Consider the following 27,746-nt stretch of genomic DNA (forward strand, 5'->3'; position numbering starts at 1 on the left):
CAACAATCAGTGAAAGCAGTCAGCATTGGGAGGGATTGATGTGGAGTGAGGAATTAATGGAGCAGATCACTGCTGGGCTTGCTCAGCTGTGACTAAGCACAGATGTCCCTGACTTCATTGCTGCCTGAGTTGAACAGCAGCCAGTCAGGAGGTGGGGACAACAGGGAGACCTAAAGAAGAAATGGGAGGTGGGAAGCTCCAGGAGACAGGGCCAGCTGGGGCCAGCGGCTCTTGACCCCAGCTCGGTTCCCCAGGACTTCAGGGCCTAGGAGACCAACTGGGATACTTGGTAAATGGAGCCCTGGGGGTCAGACACAGGGAGAGGGGCAGCCCTGGCGCTTCTTCCAACCCAAAGAAGCCCTCTGCTGCTTTTCCTCTAGAAACCAACTAGTTTGTTTTAAAATATAAACTTTTTTTTTTTAATTTTATTTATTTATTTATTTATTTTTGAGACAGTCTCACTCCATCACCCAGGCTGGAATGCAGTGGTGCCATCTTGGCTCACTGAAATCTTCACCTCCTGGGTTCAAGGGATTCTCCCACCTTCAGCCTCCAGAGTAACCGGGATTATAGGTGCCCATCACCATGCCCAGCTAATTTTTGTATTTTTAGTAGAGACGGTTTTGCCATGTTGCTCAAGCTGGTCCTGAACTCCTGACCTCAAATGATTCACCTGCTGTAGCCTCCCAAAATGTTGGGATTACAAGTGTGAACCACCACGCCCACCCTAAAAGCAAGCTTTATTTTTTACAATTTTAGATTTATAAAAAAAAATTGTGAAGATTACAGAGTTCCCAGGTCCATAGTACAGAGCCCTCATAACCCATGCTGTGGTTTGAATGTGTTCCTCCAAGTTCATGTGTTGGAAACACAATCCCCAATGCCACAGTGTTGGGAGGTGGGGCCTAATAGCTGATTAGGTCATAAGGGAGAATGGAGTAAAGTTATCACGGTCGTGGGCCTGTTGTAAAGGCAAAGTCAGCCCCCTCTTGTTCTCTAACACATGCTCTTGTGCCCTTCTACCTCCCACCATGTTATGACGCAGCAAGAAGACCCTCGTAGTCCCTTGACCTTGGACTTCCCAGCTTCCAGAACTGTTAAGAAATAATTTTTTCTCTCTTTTTTTTTTTTTTTTTTTTTTTTTGAGATTGGGTATGGCTCTATTGCTGGGGCTGGCATGCAATGGTGCAATCTTGGCTCACAGCAACCTCTGCCTCCCAAGCTCAAGCCTTGTGCCTCAGCCTCCGGAGTAGCTGGGACCATATGCAGATACCACCACGCCCAGCTAATTTTTGTGTTTTTCCTGGAAATAGGGTTTCATCATGTTGGCCAGGCTGGTCTCAAACTCCTGGCCACAAGTGATGCACCCACCTCAGCCTCCCAAAGTGCTGGGATTACCGGCCTGAGCCACCATGCCAGTCTCTCTTTTCTTTAATTTTTTTTTTTTTTTTTTACCCAAGCCTCCGTTACCTGAAGCATCTTTTCTTTATAAATTACTCAGTCCGTGGTATTCTGTTATCGCCACACAAAACAGACTAAGACACCCCTCACCCAGTGTTGCCTCTTACTGACATCTGACTTTAGTATGGTACCTCCGTTGGAATTGATGGGCCAGGCTGCCCGCAGCTCCACACTCAAGAGAGACAGAGAAGACACTGCAGTAGGAGAAGGACTCCAAGGCCCCAGGGAGCTGTTGGTTGCAGAGACACAGGAGGCTGGAGGGCCAGCAGGAGGCTGGGACCAGGTCCCAGCAATCCCTTAGATAGCGTCCCCCACTTCTTGCAGCAGCTGCTCTCTCCAGGCCACAGGAGAGAGCAGGAGCTCCCCTGCTGTCACCAGCCCTGCTTGTCACTCTCCTACCCCCTGACCAGACTCCTCCTCATCAATTTGTGCCAGGCCTGCTCAGCAGTTCCCACAGCCCTTATGAACCAGCACCTCCTGCCCCTGTAGCTCTCTGCTGCTCTTCTTGGTGCATGCCGCCATCTCTCGGCAGCCTGTTAGCCCTGCAGAGCCTGGAATACAATCTCCCTTCCAGGAACCAGGTGTGAGGGTCGGAGGGAAGACGACACTCGGGGGTGCAGTCAGCACCTAGCGGGACTTCTCTTTGTTCTTGCCTCAGTTGGGCCCGGCCGTCCAGCCTTCCTTTCCTGTCCAGCCTCTCTCCTCATCGATTACTTGTAAGCCTATTTGCATTTCCTTGTGCAGAGCGCTGCTGCTTCTCCAGGCAACTCCCTTGGGGTGATTGTCCAAGGTCCCCTAGGCCTACCTGAGGGTGGGCAGCTGCCAAGGATGCCCCCTGGCATCCCCGCCACCTTCCCTTTGTGCTGTACAGTGCCCTTCCCCAGGTCCTCACTTCTACCTCACAACTCTACGCCACAACAGGCAGAGCAGATGTTACCATTGCATTTCGGAACACAGAGCGAGGGGCTCAGAGGGTAAACACCCTGGCCCAAGGCCCGCAGATGGTTAAGTCACCCTATTAGATGCTTTCACAGTTTCTTATAGCATGCCTCCAAGTTCACAGGACATTTGTTACTTTATATTTTTTTTGTATGGTTATATACATTCTCTTTGTCTTTCCCTTCAGACTGTAAGTTCCATGAGAACAGGTTACTTGGGGTCAGGCGCGGTGGCTCACGCCTCTAATCCCAGCACTTTGCGAGGCCGAGGCAGGTGGATCACTTGAGGTCAGGAGTTTGAGCCCCATCTCTACGAAAAATACAAAAATTGAGCCAGATGTGGTAGCACACGCCTGTAATCCCAGCTACTCAGGAGGCTGAGGTAGGAGAATTGCTTGAACCTGGGAGGCGGAGGTTGCAGTGAGCCGAGAATGCGCCACTGCACTCCAGCCTGGGCGACAGAGCAAGACTCTTGTCTCAAAAAAAAAAAGAACAGGGAATTTGGGACTACTTTGCGGGCTACTATATCCTCAGTGCCTTGCCCCACTGCCTGATACATATTAAATGCTCAACTGTTATTTTTAGATTATTGAATGCATGATGAGTTATAGGCAGAACATTCATCCACGCATTCAACAGTGGATTGAGGGTCAGGCCCTTCGATGGGTCCTGGGATAAAAGATGAGTAAGATATAGCCCTACCCTTGAAGAAATCTGTCTTATGGGAAAGATACAGTTGATTTAAAAAATTGCAACACGATGTGTAAAATGCCATAATCAGGAACGTCCCAAATACTATCAGAGAACAGTGGTTATAAACTATTCCTGGCTAGGCGCAGTGGCTCACTCCTGTAGTCCCAGCACTTTGGGAGGCCGAAGTGGGAGGATTGCTTAAGCCCAGGAGTTCAGGACCAACCTGGGCAACATAGTGAGACCTCATCTCTATTAAAAATTAGCCAGTGTGTTGGCCGGGCGCGGTGGCTCAAGCCTGTAATCCCAGCACTTTGGGAGGCCAAGGTGGGTGGATCACGAGGTCGAGAGATCGAGACCAACCTGGTCAACATGGTGAAACCCCGTCTCTACTAAAAATACAAAAAATTAGCTGGGCATGGTGGTGCATGCCTATAATACCAGCTACTCAGGAGGCTGAGGCAGGAGAATTGCCTGAACCCAGGAGGCAGAAGTTGCGGTGAGCCGAGATCGCACCATTGCACTCCAGCCTGGGTAACGAGCGAAACTCCGTCTCAAAAAAAAAAAAAAATTAGCCAGTGTGATGTGCACCTGTAGTCCCAGCTGCCCAGGAGGCTGAGGTGGGAGAACGGCTTGATCTGAGAGCTCGAGGCTGCCATGAGCCGTGATCACGGCACTGCACTCCAGCCTGAGCAACAGAGCGAGACCCTGTCTCAAAAATAAATACATCAGTAAATAAATACACTCTTCTTGGAAGGTCAGGAGATTTCAAAGGGGAGGAGACCGGAAGGATGACAGATGGCTCACTTCCTGGAGGGTTGGGAGAGACAGGGTGAGAGGAGGGTATTCCTAGACCGAGCATGAGTCCTGCAGGAGCTGACGTGCCGGGGAAGGCCCGGGAGCAGCTGTGCATGGCAGGACCTGAAGCCAAGCTCAAGGCTCTTTCCTGTCCCCACGCAGGAGCTGAAGATTTCTCACGTGTGCCCCTCAGGGTCTGGGGCTGTGAGGACCACATCTGGGTCCAATCCAGGGTGTAAGGACTGCTAACCTGTCATTCTCCTTCACTGATGGGCTGCCAGAAACCTCATCCACAAGGGAGTTCACATCTGAGCCAATTTGAAACAATCTTACGAGATTCTTTGAGCCCAAAGCTCAAATATAACTTCTCTCATCTGCTCACCCTTCTCTCATCTTGTAAGTCCAGCACATCATCAAGTCTGTGGGTCACAGCTGTCTGCAGACAATTTCATGTGGTCTTCCTCCAGCTGTTTCTCTTGTTCAGTCTCCTTCCCTTTGACAAAGACTTGGCATAATCTGTCTGTCTTGCAGTTTCAGGGACCATTACCTTTTCTGTTTGCTGTTGTTTAGGTGGAGGGTAAGATGTGGAAGAGCGTAGTTGTGCACAAAAGGAAGGGAGTCCTCTTAGGGGCCAAGGTGGGCTGTGGGCTTCCACAGAGTAGGGGAGGAAGCAGGGTTATCGGTAAGTCAGTACCAATGAGAAAGGCAAATGCAGACTAGTGTGTGGGGAGCAGGAGGGAGTCAGAGGTAAGAATTATGAATAGTTGGGACATTTAAGTTTTGTCAATCATGGAAGCAGATCCCATGTCACAGTGACTAATGTCATTGAAGGGTAGTGTCGGCTCAGTGGAGAGACGTAGGCCACTTGTACCTCTACAATTAGAGTCATTTTGAAAAAGGAACCCAGTCGGTTTGACTAAAATCAACTTGTAGATTTACTTTTTTTTTTTTTCTTTTTGAGACAGGGTCTTGATCTGTTGCCCGGGTTGGATTGCAGTGGCGTGATCTCAGCCTACTGCGACCTCCACCTCCCAGGTTCAAGCGATCCTCCTGCCTCAGCCTCCTGAGTAGTTGGGATTACAGGTGTATGCCACTACACCAGGCTAATTTTTATATTTTTAGTAAACACGGGGTTTTGCCATGTTGGCCAGGCTGGTCTCGAACTCCTGGCCTAAAGTGATCTGCCCCCCTGGGCCTCCCAAAGTGCTGGGATTACAGGTGTGAGCCACTGCACCTGGCTGTAGATTTACTTTTATGCCACCCAAACACACAGAACACAAACCATTCTCCACCCACAATGGACTCCTGAGTTCCTCCCCTGCTATTTTTATGTCAATTTTATTCTTACTTGTATCTTTACAGAAAATGGCACAGAAATCACAGGTTTCGAATACCTAGGAGTTATTACAGTTCCATATTTCAAACACCTCAATATCAAGTTTCTTTCTTCTCACTCTATGTACATTATTTACACACCAGGGGCTACAGTCTAACACTTCAAACCAACAGGGACAAAGACAAGAAGAACCAGGGAGGGAAGTTCCATAAATGGAATGAAGGAGAAATCAACTTTTGATATGGAATTAAAGTTGCAATGCACTGTCTCGGGCCTTTCTCTAACGAGGTATTCCCTGCAAAGGTGGGTGGGATGGTGGTGGGGTGGATGGGGTCGGGAGCTTGGCCTGGGAGTCTGGATCGGGCGGGTCAACAGGGCTATGTGCTCCCATTGCTCATGCGAATGGAAAAGGCCAGGCCAGAGAGGTCGCCGCACCAACAGGTCCAACCATGCGCCGGCAGAAGGAAGTCCCAGCTCTTTATTCCATCACAGTTACTGTGTTTTAGTCTAGTGGACATTCCTCCTGGCATACACTGGCATGAAGGCGTGTGTACTTACAGCTTTGCTTGGGCTTATACCTGGCCTTCTACCTTGCTTTCCTTCCAGCCTTTCTCCCATCCTTCTGAACAGAGTAAAAGCTTGCCCTGAGAGGTGCTCAGCCCTAGGCCCTTAGCTCCCTGTCTACCTGGAGTGAAGGTTTCTCTAACAGGCCCTTAATGCATATACATAGTCCCAGGCCTACTCCAGGCTTGGCTTCTCAGTGCAGGCCAGGCCTGTGGCTTCCTAGATGTCATTTAGCAGCTAGATTGGGTTGTTCAAGGCAGGGCACATGTGAACTAACAGTTTGCAAGGAGCTGTGGGGGAAGGGTGACTTCACAGCAAGTCAAGGTCACAGGCGGCATATCAGGAGAGTCAAAATGCTTCAGAACACAGGCCCAGGGGCCTCAGGACTCAGGGCAGAGGGTTTAGACTCCTGAACATTGCAGTGAGCTGCAGCATTTGTGAGGCATAGGACATGGACTCATGGCATGTAGTGAATATTGCCACATGCCATGTAGTTGCCTATGCTGGGAGGAGCCAGTGGGACAGGCCGGGCGTGGAGAGGGTGGGTTCCTGAGGGTAAGCATGGCAAGGCATGAGACCAAGGGTGGCTGAGGGGCCCAGGCTGAGACTTGACTTCCCAAGTGTAGCCTGCCATCTGTACTCCACTGATGGGTGGGGGAGAGGCTGTGTCTGCCTGGGCCTGCAGGGCGGTGTCTTCACACTTCGGAAGCCCAGGCCCAGCCAGGTCTGCAGGGAGGAACAGGCTGAGTGAGGAGAAGACTTTTGCTGAGGACTACTAGGGTGCTCAGAGCGCTGGAGCTGCAGTTCCTGTCCTCCGTCTGCGTCACAGCTGTGACAGGCAATGCACGATGCATTTGTAGCAATGGGCTTTAGGCACGGGCAGAGCGGAATCCACAAAGGATGTAGAGCTGGGAAGGAAGGCTCTTTAAAGCAAGAGAACAGAGAGCAAAGGTTGGCCAAAACCAGTGATCGCTGCAAAGGGATTGAGAAGAGGGGCTTGAGGGGATGTTGCGGGCAGCAAGAAGGCGTCTGAGGCTGGGATGCTGGAGAGGTCAAGACTAGATCAGGGATGTCTCAGCGTGGTCCAGAGTCGGAACCCAGCTTGTCTGCAGCCACCGGGGTGAGGGAGGGCCTGTGGGGTCAAGGAGGATGGCAGAGGCCAGGCCTGGGTCTTGCCTCAGAGAGTACCTCCCAGCACCACAGGCCCCGAGGAGGGCAGAGTCTTGGGGCTCCGGCATCTGAACGCCCCTTGACCTAAGCCATGTCCTCCAGCTGCGGTGGACTGAGCCTCTCCGCTGGCCTGTCTTCATCCATGGCCTCCTCCTCCTCTGGCTTCTCGGTACTCCGGGCCAGGCTGTCCGGCCCGGACACAGTCCCCAGCACTTTGGTGCTGTGCTCCTGAGCTTTGGCCCGGAGCACCGCAATGCTGTTCTCCCTCAGTTCCTCCTGGGAGATGGCCGCCTGAGCGTCGGGGCCCCGCTCCTCCTGCTCCATCTTGTCGAGCTTGGGCAGGGCCTGGCGTTCCCCCTCGGGCTTCCTCCCCGACTCGGCTGCTGCCTCCAGCGACTTTTTGTGCATCCCTAAAAAGAATTGTTGGTATTCGGGTTTAGAAAAGCGCCTGGGAAAGCCATCTTGAACTGAAAACGGCAAAGATAGAGAGAGGCCAGAATTAAGGACGAGCAGAAAGCCTTACCTCCCACACCACAGTCACATGAGTCCCCGGGCTGGGCCAGGGCCAGGGCCAGGGCCAGGGAATGGGGAGATGAGGTCACCAGGCCTGTGGGGGACTTCCACCTGCCAAAGCCCTGGGCACCTGGGCCCGGGTGGCCTGTTCTGTCCCTTCCAAGTGACAGCACATACGCCCCTGTCCTTCCCCCATGGGATTCCAGATCTTAGAACCCCAAGAGAAGCTTGTGCTGTTCTCATATAGAGGCCCAGAGGGCGGTGGGGAAGACGGCAGGTGGGGAAGATAGCAAGGAGAGAGATTTGGGGAACAGAAGTCCTTTGCGCAGAGCAGAATGGCAGCCAGAAGGACCTACGGGTCCTCTCAACCACCAAGGGAGGCTGTTTTGTTCAACCATAAGCCCACCTCTGGCCAAGGGGAGAAGGGGGTACAGACTCCAGGGCAGCAGCCACACCCTTCTCACAGGACAAAAGAATCCACAGTTAGAGACCCTCCAGGCAGGGACTCGTTGATGATGAGAGTTCTTGTCACCCAGTGCAAGTGACAGACAGCAGGCCCCATGCCCACGCACCCCCCCGGATCCCCCAGGGTAGACCAAGAGGCTTGCTTTGAAGAGCTTCTCTCCTGCTAGGCTGCTGTGGCCCAAGTCCCCTGCCCCAAGGCTCTGTCCCCTCCTCCAGGGAGCCCGCTCTCGTCACCGCAGGAGCAGGGCCCCAAGGAGGGTGCGGGCTCTTACCCAGTAGCCATGGGGCACAGGAGTCCATGATGCCATCCTTGGCAGACTTGAGGATGGACTCGGGCAGGGGAATGGAGTGCCGCACCATGGCCCCGTAGAGCCCGTACTCTGCCATGACACTGCTCCGGCCCCAGCACTTCTCCCGCTTCCTCCACTTGGCTCTGCGGTTCTGGAACCAGACCTGTAGGTACACAGAACAGGTCAGAGGCTCACTCTGAGAGGTGATGGGGGCAAGGGCCTTACCCCCTGCGGGCCTGGAGTGAAGGTTTCTCCAGCAGGGCATCCTTAACCTAAGCTCACCCACTCCATGGTGCCCCCCTGGGTTCCTCCAGGGCCAGGGAGTATTCAGAAGGAGGACCTGAGTCTTATGAGAATAACATGGGTAGCTCTAGGGAGATGGGGTAGGATGCCTCCTGGACAGGGTGTTGCAGGTGCGCCGGATCCAGGGTCTTCTGCTGTTTGCAGCTGAGAAGCCCGCCCTACCACTGATGGCTCTCTTGCATGAGTTCGCACCTCCAGCATACAAATCTTTTTCTCATTTGCAGAGGGACAAATTCCTTTCCCAGCACTGGACCAGCAGTGTCTCTGGCTCGGGGCTTCCTCTCTGCCAGAAGCCCAGAGCCAGAACCATCCAGAAAGGCCGCAGGTGAATGGGGGGTGAGGGACAAAGGGCAGGGGACAGTCTTAGGGGCACTTCACTCAGGTATCAGGGAGGCTGGGAACTTCGGGAGGGAGACTCCCTGGGAAGGCCTGGGTCAGCCTCCCTCCTCTGCGCTCTGCCAAGCCCCATGTGCCCTCCAGGTACCTGCTCCCCACAGCTCCGGGCCTAACTCTGAACGGTATTTGGGGGACCTGGGCCAGGGATGAAGACAGCATTCTGCCGGGTTGAGGAGGAAATGGGAGGAGGGCCCTGGGACGGGGTGGGGGTGGAGGAAGCACTGGCAAAAGTGTCTCTGGCCCCAAAGCTGATTGGTGCAGAGTCTGAATGAGAGTAGGGTGCCCTGGTGTCCGCAGCACTCTAGCGCATTCTTGGAAGAGATCCCAGAATCCCTGTCAGGATTGGGGAAGGAAGATTTCTTGGTGCCCCAGAGCAGCTTTCCGGAGATTTCCCGCAGCTGTCAGAACCAGGAGCTTCTTGCGTTGTCCCCCGAGGAGATGCGAGGCCCGCGGGGAACTGGTGGGCCCCAAGCCTGGCGGGTCCCTTCTCGCCCCTCACAGCCCTTAAGCCTCAGACCCCGGGGGCAGCGAGTCGCCCCAGGGAAGTGGAGAGGGACTAGGGAGGAGAGGACCAACGCGGGCTCGGGAATCTGTTCATTTCCTCCCGATTTCCTTGCCCGAGTCTGGGCCGGCCCCGCCCTTCCCTCCGGGCCCCCTCCCCCGCGGCCGAGGTATCAGCTTTTAATGAAAAATTGCTCCAGCTCTATTCAGGAGGCTGCAAAAGAAGAGTCACCCCCAGGGGCAGCCCTGGGCTGATTGAAAAATAAGTTAATTTCAGTTTGAATCGATGGGCCTCAGGCACTGAAATATCACGGGAAATTAAAGCGGCTGCTCTCCCGGGAGCCGCGGCATTGACCCGCACTAATTAATGCTGGGGAGGCAGCGCTCGCCTCGCCGCAAGCCGCCCCTGCTCCCCCGGGGACCCCCAACTCTTCTCATTTAACTAATTAGACGGGGAAAATTGGGTGTTAATTTGTTTAGGATTTTCCCCCTTCCCCCGGCAGCCCCTCGCAGCCCCCGCCCGGCGCGGCGCGGAAATGCATGCGGGCTCGGCGGCAGATGGCTGCCCGGGTCACGCTGCAATCTCCTCCGACTTGATTGCTTGATTAGGTCGTTAGCACATTAAAAAAAAAAATTGCTTGCCGTCTGGCGCTGGCGTGATGAGTGGGACGCGCGGCAGCGCCTGGGTAATTTATCTTTTTATACGGCAAAGAATTTGATTTCAATCTGCAGATATATGGGGCGCCTTTGACACCTGTTTAACATCGCGCCGCTGACAGCTTAACCCTTTGCTGCCTGGGGAGCCCGGGCTGGGGCCAGCGGGGCTTGGGGTCCGCGCGCTCCTGCGGTTCCCGCCGTCGCCACCAGGTGGCGGGGTGAGCGCCCGGCGGCCCGGAGTCTGTGGCGGAGCGCGGCCGGCCATGCCCGGCAGGGGGCGCTCCGGCCCGCCCACTCGGCATCCCCCACGGAGGTCACAGAGCACCGCCCTGGGCACGCGCACCTTTAAGTTGACCCAAACGCGTGTAACTCTGGCCTTTCTTCATTTGTAAATAACGGAGTCTAAACAACTGAGAGCGACACGGCCTTAGATGCCCCGGGCCTCTCCCGCCCCGGGTGGCGCCGTCTCCGTGCGGGCAGCACTTTTGCCGCCACCGGGTTTGGCACCTGCAGTTCCCGCTCAGAACTGGGGGGCTGGGAAGCACAGGTGCAAGGCCTCTGCCTAGTCCGGACCCGATCGCCCTGGGGAGACCCCCGCCAAAGAAAGGGTTTGTGTAATCCGACGCCCGCTAGATGGCCGTCCTCCGTGCCCTGAAGGGAGACGGGAGCAAGGCCAGCCGGGCTAACTCGGGCCTGCGTCCCGGCCTGGCCCCACGCCGTGTGTAGATCTCCCCAGCTCTGCGGGCCTGTGCTGCAGGATGCGTGCCCGACTAGCTGTCCTACCCGGGACCTGCGGTTTGTCTGGGGCCTCAATCTTGCCCCATCGCCCTCCCCTTAGCATACCTGCTTGCTGCAAGCTGCTTTCTCCCACAGAGGAAAAATCTAAAACGACTAATGAAAGTATGACTCCCAGTCGGACGCGGTAGCTCACGCCTGTAATCCCAGCACTTTGCGAGGCCAAGGCAGGTGGATCACCTGAGGTCAGGAGTTCGAGACCAACCTGGCCAACATAGTGAAACCTTGTCTCCACTAAAAATACAAAAAATAACCGGCCGTGGTGGTGCACACCTATAATCCCAGCTACCTGGGAGGCTGAGGCAGGAGAATCGCTTAAACCTGGGAGGTGGGGGTTGCAGTGAGCAGAGATTGCACCACTGCACTCCAGCCTGTGCAACAGAGCAAGCCTCTGCCTCAAAACCAAAAACAAACGAAGGATGACTCCAGGTTTTATCCACTTCTCAGAGAAGACAGCAAAGAATGAATCCCCTGGTGATGGAATTCCAGACACCAAGTGTGACCTCAGAGAACTGGGGAGGTTTGCTTCATGACTATAAGAAGCCACTTGCTTCCTGGTCAGGAGGCAGTCTGTCTTGCTTGGATACAGTACATTTTATTAGGTTGGTGCTAAACAGTCATTGGGATTTTTGCCATTGAAAGTAATTACTATTATTATTTTTTGAGACAGAGTCTCACTCCGTGGCCCTAGCTGGAGTGCAATGGCGCAATCTCAGCTCACTGTATCTTCCACCTCCCTGGTTCAAATAATTCTCCTGTTTCAACCTCCTGAGTAGCTGGGACTATAGGCACCTGCCACCACACCCGACTAATTTTTGTATTTGTAGTACAGACAGGGTTTCACCTTGTTGGTCAGGCTGGTCTTGAACTCCTGACCTCAGGTGATCCACCGGCCTTGGCCTCCCAAAGGGCTGCGGTTACAGGCATGAGCCACCATACCCAGCCGAAAGTAATTACTTTCGATGGCAAAAACGAAATGACTTTTGCACCATCCTAATAAAACAAGGCCACAACCGTATGATTGGTATCTGTGCAGCCAGATTGGAGAATGTTTTAGATTTAAGACAAAAGATGTGATGCACAAACTACTGTCCTGCAGCAGCACCTCATGATCAAACCCAGCAGCTTCGATTTCTACAGCAAAGCATGTATGTACATGTTTACACTAAGAACGATAAATTCTGCAAGGTCTGGTCTGGTTTTTGCCATCACTGAGTTTTGATGCTAAATTTTTTAAAAAGTTCCGTTTTCAGGAGAAATCACTTGAACTCACGAGGTGGAGATTGCAGTGAGCCAAGTAAGTACCTGGGACTTGGGGATTCTGGAGAAGGCATTGTGGAATATACAAAGACAGTGGTACCCGTGCCCACCCAGTGTGGATACCTGGTGCATTGCCCTGGCTTCCCCAGGAGTTCCAAGAATACCTGTGTTTGAGATGGGGCAGCTTTCCAGAGGGAAACAGCATTTTTAGGGTACTAAAGAAGGGGGTGCAGACTCAGGATTCAGATCATCTCTGGGGCCTATAAGCAGAACCATTTTCCTGGGTCTCCTAATTTGGGCAAATGAATATCTGGCTGATCTACACAGATCAGACTTTGCCCACAGACACTCTCTCAGGGGAGCCGGTGCCAGCTGGTCGCTCAAACCAGAAGTCATCCAGACCTTCAGTTATGGGCTCCTGGAATGCCTGGCTCTCTGTGAAGACCAGATGCTACTCCAATTTATGGAGGAAACCTGGACGGCCAAAACAATTTCTAGGACAGTTGGCAGGGACGCTGTGGCAATGGTGCCTTGGAGGAAAGTGGATCAGGAATTAGAATTAACCCTATCCGCTCCGTATGTGTCCTTTCCTGGAAGCCGCCGGCCTGTATACAGAACTTAAAAATTTATAAGAAGCATTGAGGCCAGCCGGTCCTGACCGGGAATTCCCAGCTCTGAAAAATTGCTGTGTGCCTTTAGGCAAGTAACTTGACTTCTCTCAGTCTCAGTCTCTTCAAATAAAAAATAAGAATATCCATTTTTCAGGGTTGTTTGAAGGATTACATGAAATAAGTGAGTGCCTAAAATCAGTGCTGGTCATACAGAAGGGCCCAAGAAGTGTGTTTTCGGTAGAGGCACTGAAAATAAATGGGAACCTGCCCAGAAGTTAATCAATGGCATTACCCGGCCCTCTGGCCTCCTTCACATGCCCTTCAAGGCTGGACTGACGATAACAACCACAATCCAGGATGAGGGGAAGATACAGCCAACCTTCGGCTGTAATATTCCACACAGACAGCCCCTAATTTCCCCTTTAGGCATCTGGAGAGCTAAACAGATGCTCCGAAACACTCCCCACACTTTTCTTTCTTTCTTTCTTTCTTTTTCATTCTTTCTTTCTCCTTCCTTCCTTCCTTTCTTCCTTCCTTCCTTCTTTCCTCCTTCCCCCCCACCGTCTTTCTTTTTGAGAGTTTCACTCTTATTGCCCAGGCTGGAGCGCACTGGCGTGATCCCGGCTCACTACAATCTCCCCCTCCTGAATTCAAGTGATTCTCCTGCCTCAGCCTCCCGAGCCACCATGCCCAGCCAATTTTTTGTATTTATAGTAGAGACAGGGTTTTACCATGTTGGCCAGGCTGGTCTTGAACTCCTGATCTCAGGTGATCTGCCCGCCTCAGCCTCCTAAAGTGCTGAGACAGGTGTGAGCCCCGGGCCCTGCCTCTCCCCACATTTTAAATATATTCCAAGCCCTTAAGGCTCCAGTGCAGGAGAATATCCACACAGTGCCCATACTCCCTGTGAGTCAACTGTGGCACAGCAGCTAGAAGCCCTAGGCTGGAGATTTCTGCTCTGCCTCTAGGTGCCTTTGTGGCTATGAATGCATTTCTTTTCTTTCTCTCTTTCTTTCTTTCTTTTCTTTAAGACATAGTTTCACTCTCATTGCCCAGGCTGGTCACCTTGCTCACCGTGACCTTGGCTCATTGTAACCTCCACCTCCTGGGTTTAATTGATTCTCCTGCCTCAGTCTCCCAAGTAGCTGGGATTACAGGCATGCGCTGCCACACCCAGCTAATTTTGTATTTTCAGTAGAGATGGGGTTTCTCCACGTTGGTCAGGCTGGTCTCCAACTCCTGACCTCAGGTGATCCACCCACCTCGGCTTCCCAAAGTGCTGGGATTACAGGTGTGAGCTGCCACGCCCAACCAAGTGCATTTCTTTCTTTCTTTTTCTATTTTTCTTTCTTTCTTTTCTTTTCTTTTTATTTTATTTATTTATTTATTTATTTATTTTTTTGAGATGGAGTTTCACCAGTATTGGTCAGGCTGGTCTCAAACTCCCAACCTCAGGTGATCCACCCCCTTCACCTCCCAAAGTGCTGGGATTACAGGCTTGAGCCACCGCGCCCGGCTTCTTTTCTTTTCTTTTTTTTTGAGACGGACTGGGGGGCAGTGGTGCCATCCTGGCTCACTGCAACCTCTACCTCCTAGGTTGAAGCGATTCTCCTGCCTCAGCCTCCTAAGTAGCTGGGATTACAGGCATGTGTCACCATGTCCAGCTAATTTTTGTATTTTTAGTAGAGACAGGGTTTCACCATATTGGCCAGGCTGGTCTTGAACTCCTGATCGCAAGGTGATCCACCCTCCTCGGCCTCCCAAAGTGCTGGGATTACAGGCGCAGGCCACCGCACCCAGCCGAGCCTGGGTTGATACATTTCCCCTCAGAGGTATCAGCAGTGATAACCCAGCAGCCATCAGAAAGCCCGGGTCGTGGAAAGTCTGTGGCTGTCTACAGCTGTCTGGCGGGTGCCTCCACAGCAGGCACAGAGTGTGCCTGTGCCTCCAAGGGTAGACTGGGCCCCAGGAAGGACTTCTTGCCAAGTGGATACAAAGGCACAGCTAGCATGCCAGGCAACCCTATTAGCTCTTTCTCTACGTGGGCAATCAGCAGGAACAGCCGAGGCCATGCCGCACGCCTGCATCATCACATAGCTCCCGTCCCGCAAGCTCCCGCCCTGGCATTGCCACCAGACAACATGCCCAGGGCTCCGTCCCTCAATCATCTCCCTGGAGACCTCTGCAGTCCTTCCGGGATCGCCCTCCTAAGGAGACATTGTGCATAGCAGATGCCCTTTGCACATTCTAGTCTCCTCGCTCCCCCAGGCCCTGCTCGGTAATCTTGCCACATGCCATCAGGCCTGGCTCTGTTGGCCATGCTCTGGGTGAGCATCCATCACATTCACCCAGTCTCTTCCCCTCTGGCTGGAAGCTGATGAATTTGGGCTCATTTCTGGCGTGACTTAAGGGGGCTTCACACTCCGCATCCACTCAGAACTTCAGCCATGGTTTTATTTCAGCGCGCTGTGCGCAGCCCAGCCTAAGGCTGAGAGAAGCTGAGTCTTGCTGCAGCCTTTGTTGCCCACTAGGGGGCAGCTCCGACCACATTTCCAGGCAGCCTCCTGCCCAAGCACGAACAGGTCATTTCCTTCCTCACCCCGCCCCTGCCACCCAAAACGCCACTTTCTTCCTCTCATATTACAGAAACGCCCCTCTCCCAAGCCTCCAACCCAGTGTGTTTACATTCACTGCACACAGAATCACCTAGAGAGATTGAAAAGCATACAGATGCCAACATGAAGGTATTTGATTTTTTTTTTTTTTTTGAGACGGAGTTTTGTTCTTGTTGCCCAGGCTGGAGTGCAATGGCACCATCTTGGCTCACGGCAACCTCTGCTTCCAGGGTTCAAGCTATTCTCGTGTCTCAGCTTCCCAAGTAGCTGGGATTACCCTCATGGTAACTGAGTACTGGGTTTCAATCCCAGTCTTACTTTACCTCTCAGCCCCTCAGTTTCTTCATCTGGAAAATGGGTGTAGGGGTGTAGGAATGACATCTAACTCATTTGCCTGTTAAGGATTGCACCACCACCATGCCCAGCTAATTTTGTATTTTTAGTAGAGACAGGGTTTTACCATGTTGGTCAGGCTGGTCTCGAAATCCTGACCTCAAGAGATCCACCTACCTTGGCCTCCCAAAGTGCCAGGATTACAGGCGTGAGTCACTGTGGTGGGCTGAAGATGTTTGATTTTAAACCAATTAAATTAGAATTGCTGGGTGTAGGGGAGGCCCCCATGGGTGTTTTTAAAATCTGCCCTAATAACCATCCTGAGATGAGATCCATGCAAACCCTTCCCCACCCAGGCATCTATCTTCTTACTTCTGGAATATGACCCCCTGATACTTTGTTCCCTACCCTTAGTCAGGGACCAATTTAAAAGAGGCAAAGTCTCAGTGCTTGGCAGAGACTCTAAACCTCAGCCTTCAACATAAATGAAGCTTCTAAGAGGGGTGAAATGTAGTCTCTGCTCACTTTGAACATCCATAGCTCTGTAATGTTTGCATTTTATAATAAGTACATCTTAGAAAAAAATATACAGGGAACACATGGGTATATATGTAGCCTGCCCTTACAATTCTAGGAACAAGTGACCCCACAGAGGAAATAAAGTCAGTCTGGAAACCCACCTTCTCTTCCCCAGGGCTGACAGCTGGCAGGGACTTCCAGAATGCCATACCCTAGTAAAAAAAAAAAAAAAAAAAAAAAAAAAAAAAAAAATTCTTTTTTTTTTTTTTTTTTATTTCCTGGCTTCTAGAATTTTTTTTTTTTTTTTAAATGGGATTTTGCTCTGTCACCCAGGCTGGAGTGCAGTAGCACGATCACAGCTCACTGCAGCCTTGACCCCCTGGACTCAAACAATCCTCCCAAATCAGCCTCCAAAGTAGCTGGGACCACGGGCATGTGCCACCACACCTGCTGATTTTTGTATTTTTGTGTGGAGATGAGGTTTCAACATGTTGCCCAGGCTGGTCTCAATCTCCTGGCCTCAAGTGATCCTCCCACCTTAGCCTCCCAAAGTTCTGGGATCACAGGCGCCAGCATTTTATTTATTTATTTGGGACACAGAGAGGACCAGGTGCCTGAGTCTGATGTGGAGACGTAGAAGCTTTTCTTTCCCCGACACTGCACCATATTCCTCCACCTCCACCCAGCGAGATACAGAGTGAGGACGTGTTTATCCTCCAAGCACACAGGCAGAGGAAGTCGCCATGCCTTTCGGCTGAGACTGGTTTGTCGTCTCTGTTCTTCGCATTACTACAGTTTGTAGAGAGGCATTCATGTCTCTCATAGGATCTCATGTCATGGTAACTGAGTACTGGGTTTCAATCCCAGTCTTACTTTACCTCTCAGCCCCTCAGTTTCTTCATCTGGAAAATGGGTGTAGGGGTGTAAGAATGACATCTAACTCATTTGCCTGTTAAGGATTAAATGAAATGAGGCGGGTTGGGTGGGATGGTTTACTCCTGTAATCCCAGTACTTTGGGAGGCCGAGGTGGGTGGATCATTTGAGGTCAGGAGTTTGAGACCAGCCTGGCCAACATGGTGAAACCCTGTCTCTACTAAAAATACAAAAATTAGCTCGGCATGGTGGCAGTCATCTGTAATCACAGCTACTCAGGAGGCTGAGGCAGGAGAATCACTTGAGGTTTCGGTAAGCCACGATCACACCACTGTACTCCAGACTGGGTGATAGAGTGAGACCCTGCCATGAAAAAAAAAAAAAAAAAAAAAAGAAAAGAAAGAAAGAAAGAAAAGAAATGAGGCATAGAAAGTATCTATTATCAGCCGGGCGCAGTGGCTCACGCCTATAATCCCAGCACTTTGGGAGGCCGAGGTGGGTGGATCACTAGGTCAAGAGATCGAGACCATCCTGGTCAACAAGGTGAAACCCTGTCTCTACTAAAAATACAAAAATTAGCTGGGCATGGTAGTGCGTGCCTGTAGTCCCAGCTACTCAGGAGGCTGAGGCAGAATTGCTTGAACCCAGGAGGCGGAGGTTGCAGTGAGCCGAGATCGCGCCATTACACTCCAGAAAGTACCTATTATCTGGGACAATGGTGAGTACTTAATAAATGCCAGTAATAACACTATTTTTATTAAGTTAGCATTATGGAAAAATACTATTATCTTACAAATGAGTAATTTCAAACTCAGTTTTGTTTGCTGAGAGTGAAACAAAGAATAGAAGTAGGCGTGTCTGCCTTTCCATGTCCACACAGCAGGTTCTCATTAGACATCAGCCAATAGACCTCAGACATGCAGGGGCTTCCCTGAGTTGGCCCAGCAGGGATGTGTGCCCCAGCGGTCTGTCTGGGGCTGTTAAACTTCACCTGCCCTGCACCTCTGTTCCACCAATGGTAGCCCAGGGGCTTGTGGGGGAGGGATCCTCAGGAGGCCCCTCCCTGGAAGGGATCTCACCTCTTCCTTCTACAGATGGGGAAGCTGAGGCTCACAGATGGTGTGGCCTAGCCTCTACTGCACCAGATGTCAGAGTTAGAGCTAAAATCCGAGTTCCTGATCTCCAGTTCAATAACCTTTCCCTTCCATCTTGAGAATTTCTTTCTGTTTTTTTGTTTGTTTGTTTGTTTTTGAGACAGAGTCTCCCTCCGTCACCCAGGCTAGAGTGCAGTGGTGCAATCACGGCTCAATGTAGCTTCTACCTCTTGGGTTCAAGTGGTCCTCCCATCTCAGCCTCTTGAATAGCTGGGGCCACAGGCATGCATCACCATACTTGGCTTATTTTTAATTTTTTTTTTTTTTTTTTTTTTTTTTTTTTGTAGAGATGGGTATTTCACTATGTTGCCCAAGCTGGCCTCAAGGAATTCTTCCACGTCAGCCTCCCAGAGGTCTGGGATTACAGACATGAGCCACTGCACCTAGCCAGGAATTTATTTTCTTTTCTTCAAAGACAGAGTCTTGTTTTTTTGCTTAGGCTGGTCTCAAACTGCTGTGCTCAAATAATCCTCCCACCTTGGCTTTCCAAAGTGCTGGGACCACAGGCTTGTGCCACTGCTTGGCCGAGAGTTTCTAACTCCAGACTTGGAGCCTCCCACTCATCTCATCCACAGAGTCCTCCGACCCAAAGCTGGGCTGGGAGGGGGCTGGCTCAGGAGTGGCGGCCAACACAATGAGGGGAAATGTTGGGAGGGAAGCAAGAGTTGCGGAGTCTAAACGGACTAAACTCTGGCCTCTGTCTGCACCTCAGCTTCCCCATCTGTCAAATGGGAATAATAATTAGTAGCTCCCAGCTCATGGGTGTTCTGAGCGCTCTGCTGAGTATACATGAACTAGCTCTGTGAGGAAACGAAAGACACAGGTGGGCTGCTGTAGAGGCAGCGGGAGGATTGAGTTTTCACCCTTTGTACAGAATTTGCATATTCAAAAAATAATTTTGTTATATAAGTGAGTTTTGAGCGACTTTTTTTTTTTTATGACAGTGCCTGGTACTCAATAAACATTGATTATCTTTACTGTGTTTCAGGTCCCCCTCCTGACTTCAAATCACCTCTGCTCCCCCAGCTTCAAGTCAAAGCAAAGACTTCAAACAGAAGAGCGGGCAGGACGGGGTGGGCTTTCTGTTCAGACCTAGCTTGCGTCTTGTGTCTCCCACTTACTAGCCGTGGGTCCTGGGCAAGTGGCTGTGCCTCAGCTGCCTCAGTTCTCAAAGGAAACTCGTGGTCTTCAGCCCCTGGTTGTCACCAGGATTTAATAAGATCAGATCTGACACCAGGTGAATGGGGGGCGGGGGCACGTGCCAGGCACTGTCCTGAATACGGCACACATTTGGCTCATTGCCTCTGCACAAAAGGCAGGTGCCACTGTCACCCCCATTGGACAGATGAAGGCTGGGAGGGGCTGGGAGGTGAAGCCCGGCCAGGAGCCCAGGCAGTCGGGCTCCAGGATCAGTGGCCCTAAGCACTATACCACCCTGCCTCTCCTGTGCATGTCATGAATTCAGGAGAACACCTGGCACATGGAAACTCCTCTGGAAATGATCACTGTGACTGCTGTTAATACACACTGAGATGCGTCCCAGGCCACCTTGCTGAAACTCTGAGACTCTTCCCTCATTTCTCTGATAGTCACAAATTGCAGAGCCAATCCTCACAGTCACAGGGTGATGAGCTCTGCTCATCCCACACCCCAAAGCTCTTTCGTGCTGATTCTGGTGCCCTCAGATACCACCATATAGACAACTTCCAAGCAACTTAACGAAGCCCTGTTAAGTTCAATGCACCTGTTGGGGCATTCATAGCAATGCAGTTACTGCTGAGGGAGAGCCTGCCCTCAAATCCTGAGCTCAGCAGGTTCCAAACACCTCATCCGCCCTCCCCTACCTAATCAGCCAAGCAGATTTTAGGACAACCCGCTGCAAGAGACAAGCTGTTCCTTCATTCTGGTCAATACTGCAAACGTGGGGCCTGCCAACAGCGGGGATTTATCATTGCTCCTCCCTGCCACAGCCACCTGGAATGGCCAACTTTGTGCTAATGAAGGCCAGGCAGGGGTTACTGCTATGCGTTGGCTGGACTGGCTTGGCTTACCCACACGCATGCGTGTGCACACGCACAATTCAACATCCATGCCCAGCTTACCTCACTAGAACCCAACTGGGTGGAGGGTAATGGGTCCAGGCCACCATGGATAATGCACCAAACATAATCTGCTTATGAATAATTGAGCTTATTGTTAGTGTCAATGTCTAAAACCATCGGCTGAAATTCCACATAGATTTCCAGGGGAGAGGAAGCCTCACAGCCTCATTTCCCATTCTCTGGTCCTCCAGTGAGAGGACAGAGCAACTCACACACCTTACTTGGCTCCCCCCGCCTCCCAGGCACACATCACACTTGGAGACACAAGGGGCCTGGACTGGGGAGGAGACGCGGAGCAGAGCAGTTCCAGGAAGTCAGGACTGGGCGCGGCCCACAGGCCCCGGCCTCCGCGGTAAACTAGCTCTGGATCCTCTGGATCGCTCAGGCAATGGGAGCAGCTTTCACTGAAGGTTGAGCACCAGCTAAGACAATCCTAAATCTTCTGGAAATGTTCCTCCCACCCCACTCCTTCTGCCTGATGGAGGCCCTGCCCAGACTTCATCCTCTCCCAAAGAATGATTCCACAGCCCCACTCCTGCCCAGGTAGGGCACTCTGGACTTGCCAAGGTACTGCTGCCACCGAGTGGAGGCCCCGTGCCTACCACATGCCCAGATCAGTGGCTGGTTATGCCACAAAACCACCCAGGAGAGGAGGGCTTAGTGAGCCACCTGCAGGCGCCTGCCCCAGCTCACGTCCTGGGCCAGACCAGGGAGAAGAGAAGGAGGAGCAGGTCAGGGCAGCAGCTGCTGGGCTGTGTGTGGGAGGAAGGAGCCTGAGGTGGATGGAGGGGTGGGGAGCAGGAAGAGAAGGGGCAACGCTTTCATCATGATGAGGGGAGCAGAGGGGAGGAAAACAGATGGGTCAGGACTAGAAGCCAGCTTCCTCTTCGCAGACACCCGGAGGCCTGGGGCCCCCTCTAGGCTTGGAACAGAGGCCAGGCAGGGGTTACTGACCAAGGACACCTTCGCCTCAACAGAGACTCTGCCCAGGACCGGGGGCCCATCCAGTCTCCACCTCTCATCCCCAGACCCCCGCAGGATCTCTCTGCCTTTCTCCCCGGGAAGCCTATAATCTGGAGCAGCCAGACCACAGCTGGACGCCCCTCATCCCCCTACAGCGCCCACCTCACGTGGCAGGTGTTCAGCTTCAATAGGCTGAGAACGCCATCACAGGCAAGCGCATGCCCATGACGGGCTCCTGGGCCTCTGGAACCCTGGAGCGGTAGGTGTCACCAAGGGCGGGGAGCGTGGAGGGGAGAGGGGCTCAGGGCTGTTACCTGTATCCTGTCTTCCGGCAGCTCCGTTTTCATGGCCAGCATCTCCCGGGCATAGACGTCTGGGTAGTGGGCCTCATTGAATGCCTTCTCCAGCTCCTCAAGCTGGTAGGAGGTAAAGATTGTCCTGAGGGGAGCAAGACCAGACACTCAGGACCCCAGAAACTGAAAGAGACTGTCTCAGAGAGGACAGAACTGCCTTCCTCTACCTCCCGGGCAGACTCCAAACCCAGGCTGGCTCAGCACAATTGGAAGCAATCTCTCTCTCTCTCTCTCTCTCTCTCTCTCTCTCACTCTCTCTCTCCCCCTCTGTCTCTCTCACACACACACACACACACACGCACACACACACACACACTCATTCACTCATAGTTTAACCCTCTAGCCTCTTCCTCCTCAAGGCTGAGGGCTCACACTGCCCTTCCCAGGTGTGTGTGTGTGTGTGTGTGTGTGTGTGTGTGTATAAGATGGCCATTATTTCAGCTTTCAGTGACATTTCACGCTAGGGATCTTTTTGGAACTGCTCTGGGGAAAAGGCTATGAAGAAGCATATTCTAGGAAAGCAGAAAGCCCCTCTTGTGCCCAAGCCAGAGAAGAGGTGCTTACCAGATAACCAAACAGCCCAGCTCCACCCAGACCAGCTTCCTGGGCCCTCACAAGCACTAGAGCTGAATTTTTAAATGCCTCTGAAAGTTAGAAGATTCACCAGAAGGTCAAAGCAGCCTCAACCTCAGTGTTCACACAGTTGAGAACTGAATCTCCCACTCCCTCGACTCACCCTAGCGCCCCTTCCTCCTCCTGCCCTTCCTCCACACCACCCAGACCTGCCAGCTTCCCTGCACTGCCCGGAGCCTCTTCCAGTCCTTTTCCATGCTGAGAAGGCAAGGACCACCATCCGACCATCCCGTACTTCCAAACTTAGCCACTCACCTGGGGACGGGGGGGTCCATTCGGGTGACCCTGAGAGCCCAGAGGCACAGTTCCCCACCCCGCACAGGGCAGTTCACAGTGATCTATTCTGTGTTATAAACTGCTTTAAGAATCTGGTAAAAACTACATTCTCTCACCCTGGGAAAATGGGCAAATGAATATGCCCCCACCCGTAAAATGTTGCTCCAACACTAGGGGATTTAAAGGTCCCCTTTCCAGAATAAACCACTAAACACCTACTTCCAGACATAAATTCTTCTTTTTTTCAGACCTTAATTTCACCAGTTTTTGGGTGATCTTTATCCTGAAACCTCATTAACAAGCCAAAAGGCAAATTAGTCCAGCGTGCACAAACCGAACTTGTAGAAATGGTACAGCCCTTGTCTCATCCCCTGGGATGGACCCCAGGGCCAGCACAGCGGTGTAGAATTCCTCACTGCTGTGCCCTCACCCTTGTCTGACACAACCCAAAAGTGCAGATGTGAGCCTCACGCATTCCTTATGTTGGTGTCCACTTTAATATCTCAGGGGATAATGCAGCAAAGAAAACTGGTGCTCTTTACAGAAAATGACTGGTTTGATACTAAATCGTTTCTGTTAGTCTGGGGGGGCAATGACATGAAATGCTTATGCACACAGAAAGTTAATTCTTGAGAATTTGAAAATCTGCTGCTTTTTTGCTCCTGCCATCTGCTGAAGGGCCCATGGACAGAGCACCAAAATAAACAATAAAAATATGCAAGTCCTTTCCGAAACTGGGGAAACTGAGGCACAAAGGCAATCAAAGAGGAGAGCCAACTATAGGTCACGTAGAACCATTCAAGTCCCAGCCTCTACTTGGGAGATCTCCTCTTCAAAAATGAAACAAAAACTCAAATCTCCCAAACTTTCCCTCATTCATGCCTCAGAGTTGACATGCTTCCCCCACAGTGTGATCCAGCCTCTCTGTTCCTGGTTTATGCAGAACCCCAGACCCTTCAGGCTCCTGTTGTGTTCAGTCTGAAGAGGAGCTGAGCTTTCCCAGTAGAGAGAAACTCTCACTGTGGCTGCCTTATCCCTACCCCACCCTCCAAACGCTTCTAAGTCTGATTTGTTTCTGGGAGATAAAAGCAAGCCCATCTCTCATCACCAGATTCCAGGGTCTCTTGCCCCAAATCCCCAAATGACAGAAACTCAGGTAAAATGTATTTTTTCCTAATTAAAAACAGCACTTGAAATCAGTAGCCATTCTCCTCTCTCCAATAACCTTCTCCTTTCATGCACCTGAAATAGAAATCCCAGGCAGTTAATACCTGGTGTTGCTGAGTTGCTGTGCTGCCCCCATGAAAACCCACCAAAGCCCCCAAAGGTGTCCCTGCTGAAGAGAGTGGCAGAAGAGAACAGTCAACGATCTTAAGCATGGAATTTGGGCTACGAGTCACCCAGCTCCAAGTGCCACACAATGAGACCTCCTGATGCAGAAACCCGTTCCTGTACCCGGGGTTTGGGGATGCTTTTTCCAGTGCTCTGCCTGCTGTGGGAACCCCTCCCACCCCTCGGGCCACCAGCGCAAGAGCAGCTTTGCCAGACTCTGACCTGTCCTATCCCTGTCCCTGCTTGGGGAAGATGACAGGATTACCCACCCTGGGACTAGCATGAGATAGGTGCATAAAAAGTGTTTTAATGAATATTCGTTGAATGAATTGAATGTAAAAAAAAATAAATAAATAAAAATAAAAGACCAATAATCAAGACCAAAAACAATTTCTTTTTCCTTTTAAAATAAAACAATACAAATGTAACAAAAGCAAACAGCTGCTGTAAAAGAATAAACCAATGTCCGGAGAAACCAAGTTGAAGTTCACCTACACTCAAGCCAAAACCTCTTAGGGCCTGAGGGGTCACGATAAGCCGTTTTAAAAGGTGGAGGGTCAACAGCGGAGTTTCACAGGGCCAAGGAAGAAAGAAGCAAACAAAAGCTCAAAGAGAGAGGGTGCAAGAGGCTGAGAACAAATTGGGGTAGGAGAAAAGGATGTACGGGGGTGGGGTACATCCCAGTGGAGAAGTGTCCCGAAAGGGCGCGGAGCCTGCGCCGGGCGGCCGAGGGAGCTGCAGGGAAACAGCTCCGATCGCCGGGGCAGCACCTGCGGGCGGCACCCGCAGAGAGGCAGGCAGATTTTTGGTTCTCGCTCCTTAATTTCCTTGCAAACCACCTTACAAATGTACCCAAGGAACGAATAGCAGTGAGGCTGGTGCAGAAGGGAATGAGGGCGGGGGTGGAGAGAAGGGTGGGTTACTTTTCAAGATATACCTGTCGACATCTATTCAGTTTTAACTTTGTGCAAGTAATTTTTTTTAAAGACAAAACAAACAAACAAACAAACAAAAAAACACCTTTCTAGTCTGTACCCCGATGCAGCCCATCCCATTCCAGCTATGGCTGGTGGGACTGTCCAGTCTACACCGCCCCCGACTCCATTTTACAGACGAGGAAACTGAGGCTCACCGAAGGGAAGAGACTCGGTCAAAATCACGAAGGAGAAGAAGCCAAAACAAACAAACAAACAAAAATGTTCCGTCAGTGCTCTCCAGCTTTGGGGAACGGTGGGAGCAGAAAGCTAGGGAGTTGGCAGAGAGGACAGGGGCCCCGGGAGAGAAATGCGGTTTGTCGGGTGAGGCAGAGCGCAAAGGAACCGGCTCCCGCAAGAGGTGGGACCGAATCTGCCCGCCGCGAGGTCTGTGTGGCTCTTGGAATGCACTGATGCGGGGATCTGGGGGCCGCCACCCCCTCTGTGGCTCAGTGTGGCCTGTGTTGGAGCCTTTGCTTTCTCCGGCAGAAGGAGGAGAAAGCCCGAACCGAACGGCTTCCCCGGCGGCCACTCATCGTGCTCACCGGGCGCGGACGCCAAGGCCCCGGGCAGATTCCGCCAAACAACGCGTGGTCTGTGCCCTGGCACGGCCTCGGACCTCAGACCTGGGGCCGCCGAAAATAGGGTCCCAGAGACCCCCAGCCCGGACGAGGAGGGCAGCGGGGGTGCGCCGGCAGGAGAGAGACGAGAAAGCGCCGCGGGGCCTCACCTGTGTCGCCGCTTCTTCCGTTTCTTGGTCTGGTTTAAAGCAGATTTGGACATTTTTCGATCGGTGGAGGAAACATCTTCAGAATCTGAAAAGCGGGCGGAAGGACATGCGGGAGAGTGGGGGACGCACTCCACAGCGCCCGAAACACGCGAGGGCCCCATTCCGGGCCGCCTCCGAAAGCGGCGGGAGCCTGCTCTGTCTCCCCAGGAAGCCTTCGGGCGCCAGGGTGGCCGTCCCATCCCTGAGCCAGACTGGCCTCTACCGCGCCGGGGCCCGAATCCAGAGGTTTTGAACAGATTTCGTCGTAAGAGAGGCAAAGGCCCTGGTGCGCTTGGGACAGGGACGGTGGAAAGCGAAGCACCCTCAGCGGGCCGCAGAGACCCCCGTTGGCGCTCCCGACCCCGCTGCGCCCTGCCCTGCGAGACCAGCCCCAGTGCCCCGGGCCTGAAAGTTGGCCCCGAGGAGCCAGGAGTGGAGCTGAGGCGTGGGGAGCTGGGCTCCGGGAAGGCTCAGGGCTGCAGACACCGTCCGTTTTGCGGGGCAGCACGATGCGTCCCCATTCGAGGCCCGAGAGCCTGCGACGCGCTGGATTTCGTTGCCTTTCCACGTAAAACAAAATAAAACGCAACGAAAAATCGAGGGAATTGCCAAGCTCGAACCAGAACCGGAGGGCTGAGCGGGCCGCGACGCACCGCCGGGAAAGCAGCGCCGGGAGAAGGCGGGGAGGTCACCCAGGGTACCCGGGTCCCCGAGCCCGCGCGTCGCCGGGCTCCGGTGTATTGTGGCGCTTACGTGGGAGCGGATGATGGGCGCTTTGGCTGCCTCGGTGGCCGGGTTGTCTGAGCTCGTGAGGGTGAAAAATAAACCCCAACTGACCAACGTGGGGTTTGGGAATGGGGAAAGGAGGAGGAGAAAGACAACTTTGGACACCAGGGACCTGGTCGGAGCCGGAATAGCATCCGGCTCCGGGAGCGCGGATACTCCACGAGGCCGGGGCCGCAGTGGAGCCACGGAGCTGGGGCTCTCCGACCCGGTCGGAGACCCTGCACCACGGCCTCCGACACCCCAAACCGCGTTTTCTGTGGGGCCCCAACCGAGTGCCGTGGCCGAGCCCGTCCCGACGCGGGGACCGGAGAACTGCGCGACCGCCAGAAACACTGGGGCCGAAACCAGGCAGAAGCCGAAGCATCCTCCCGGGCCCCTGCACCAAGCTCGTCGGCCCAAGGCCCAGGCTGGGACCACCGGCCTGGAAGGAACTTTTCCGCCGGGAGGAAGCCTTGTCCAGCAAGCGAGAGCCGACGGCGCGGGGCTCCCGGCTGTCGCCCCCGGTCAGGCAGCCGCGCAGCCTCGCCTCACCTACCCGAGCTGGCCGTCTGGCTGGTGTCCAGCGGCCCCGATGCTCTGCCCAATGGCTGCAAGTGGACGCTCTGCGGGTCGGACAGCACTTCCAGGAAGGTGGGCTGCGCGTAGAAGCCGGGGAGCCCCCCGGGCCCCAGAAGCCCCATGCCGCCCACCCCCGCGGGGCTGAGCACTGAGCGCGCCGCCAGCAAGTGCCCGGGGGCCAGGCCGTCGAGCGCTGCCCGCGGGTGGGAGCTGGGGGGCTCCTTGTTCAGGCCCAGGATCTCCTGGATGCCGAACCCGGTGCACCTGGCCGGGGCGCCCCCCGAGGTACTCTTGGCCACTGTCTCGGACTTGGGCTTGCTCAGCGCTTCCCCTGCTTTCCCCGTCATCTCCCGGTTCTTTGGAGGGGCTGAGGCCGCAGGTCTTTAGCTCACCCCACCCCCCCGCCGGGCTCCCCGCTTCGCGAAGTTGGTCCCAGGTGCCCCCTCCAGTGTCTAATGCTCTGGAGCCCAAGGAGATTCCCCTTTTATCCAACCAGGCGGCAGCCCAAGTGGGGTCAGAGCTGAGCAGCCAATCACCGGGGCCAGGAGCGATTAGGAATTCCAAAAAGCTGGCAGCTCCCGCCGCAGGCAGTGTCGAGGGGCCAAGGTGCTGGGGGTCGAGCATCGGATGGGCTCTGCACGACGCCCATGGGCAGGGACCCCAGGGGCCGAGGTGAGACAACCAGGTTCAGGTTCAGGTTCAGGGCTGTTTTGGGAGGCAAAGTGGCTTGGGGCTCTGGGCAGATTCTGGCAGGGAC

The 27,746-nt window shown here is 53.2% G+C and overlaps 1 protein-coding gene across 1 annotated transcript; it reads right to left on the reverse strand.

The window, feature by feature from the left end:
* Positions 1-5,218: 5,218 nt before the first annotated feature.
* VSX2 (visual system homeobox 2) lies at positions 5,219-27,449 on the reverse strand. The gene is made up of 5 exons (XM_003924537.3): positions 26,967-27,449; positions 25,607-25,691; positions 21,623-21,746; positions 8,208-8,388; positions 5,219-7,367 (listed from the first exon to the last, which is right to left on the reverse strand). The coding sequence occupies exons 1-5, from the start codon at positions 27,334-27,336 to the stop codon at positions 7,042-7,044; spliced, it is 1,086 nt and encodes a 361-aa protein (XP_003924586.1). The 5' UTR covers positions 27,337-27,449; the 3' UTR covers positions 5,219-7,041.
* Between the last annotated feature and the right edge of the window lie 297 nt (positions 27,450-27,746).

Source organism: Saimiri boliviensis, chromosome 2 (genome assembly GCF_048565385.1).
Source record: "Saimiri boliviensis isolate mSaiBol1 chromosome 2, mSaiBol1.pri, whole genome shotgun sequence".
Classification (NCBI taxonomy): Eukaryota; Metazoa; Chordata; class Mammalia; order Primates; family Cebidae; genus Saimiri; species Saimiri boliviensis.

What these genes read in the sequence shown, in the direction of transcription:
- VSX2 (XM_003924537.3), bottom strand. Translation starts at nt 27,336, where the DNA reads ATGACGGGGAAAGCAGGGGAAGCGCTGAGCAAGCCCAAGTCCGAGACA. An exon ending in CAGCCAGACGGCCAGCTCGG is followed by an intron (nt 25,692 to 26,966) that starts GTAGGTGAGGCG and finishes CCCGCTTTTCAG; the next exon opens with ATTCTGAAGATGTTTCCTCC. An exon ending in CGGAAGAAGCGGCGACACAG is followed by an intron (nt 21,747 to 25,606) that starts GTGAGGCCCCGC and finishes TGCTCCCCTCAG; the next exon opens with GACAATCTTTACCTCCTACC.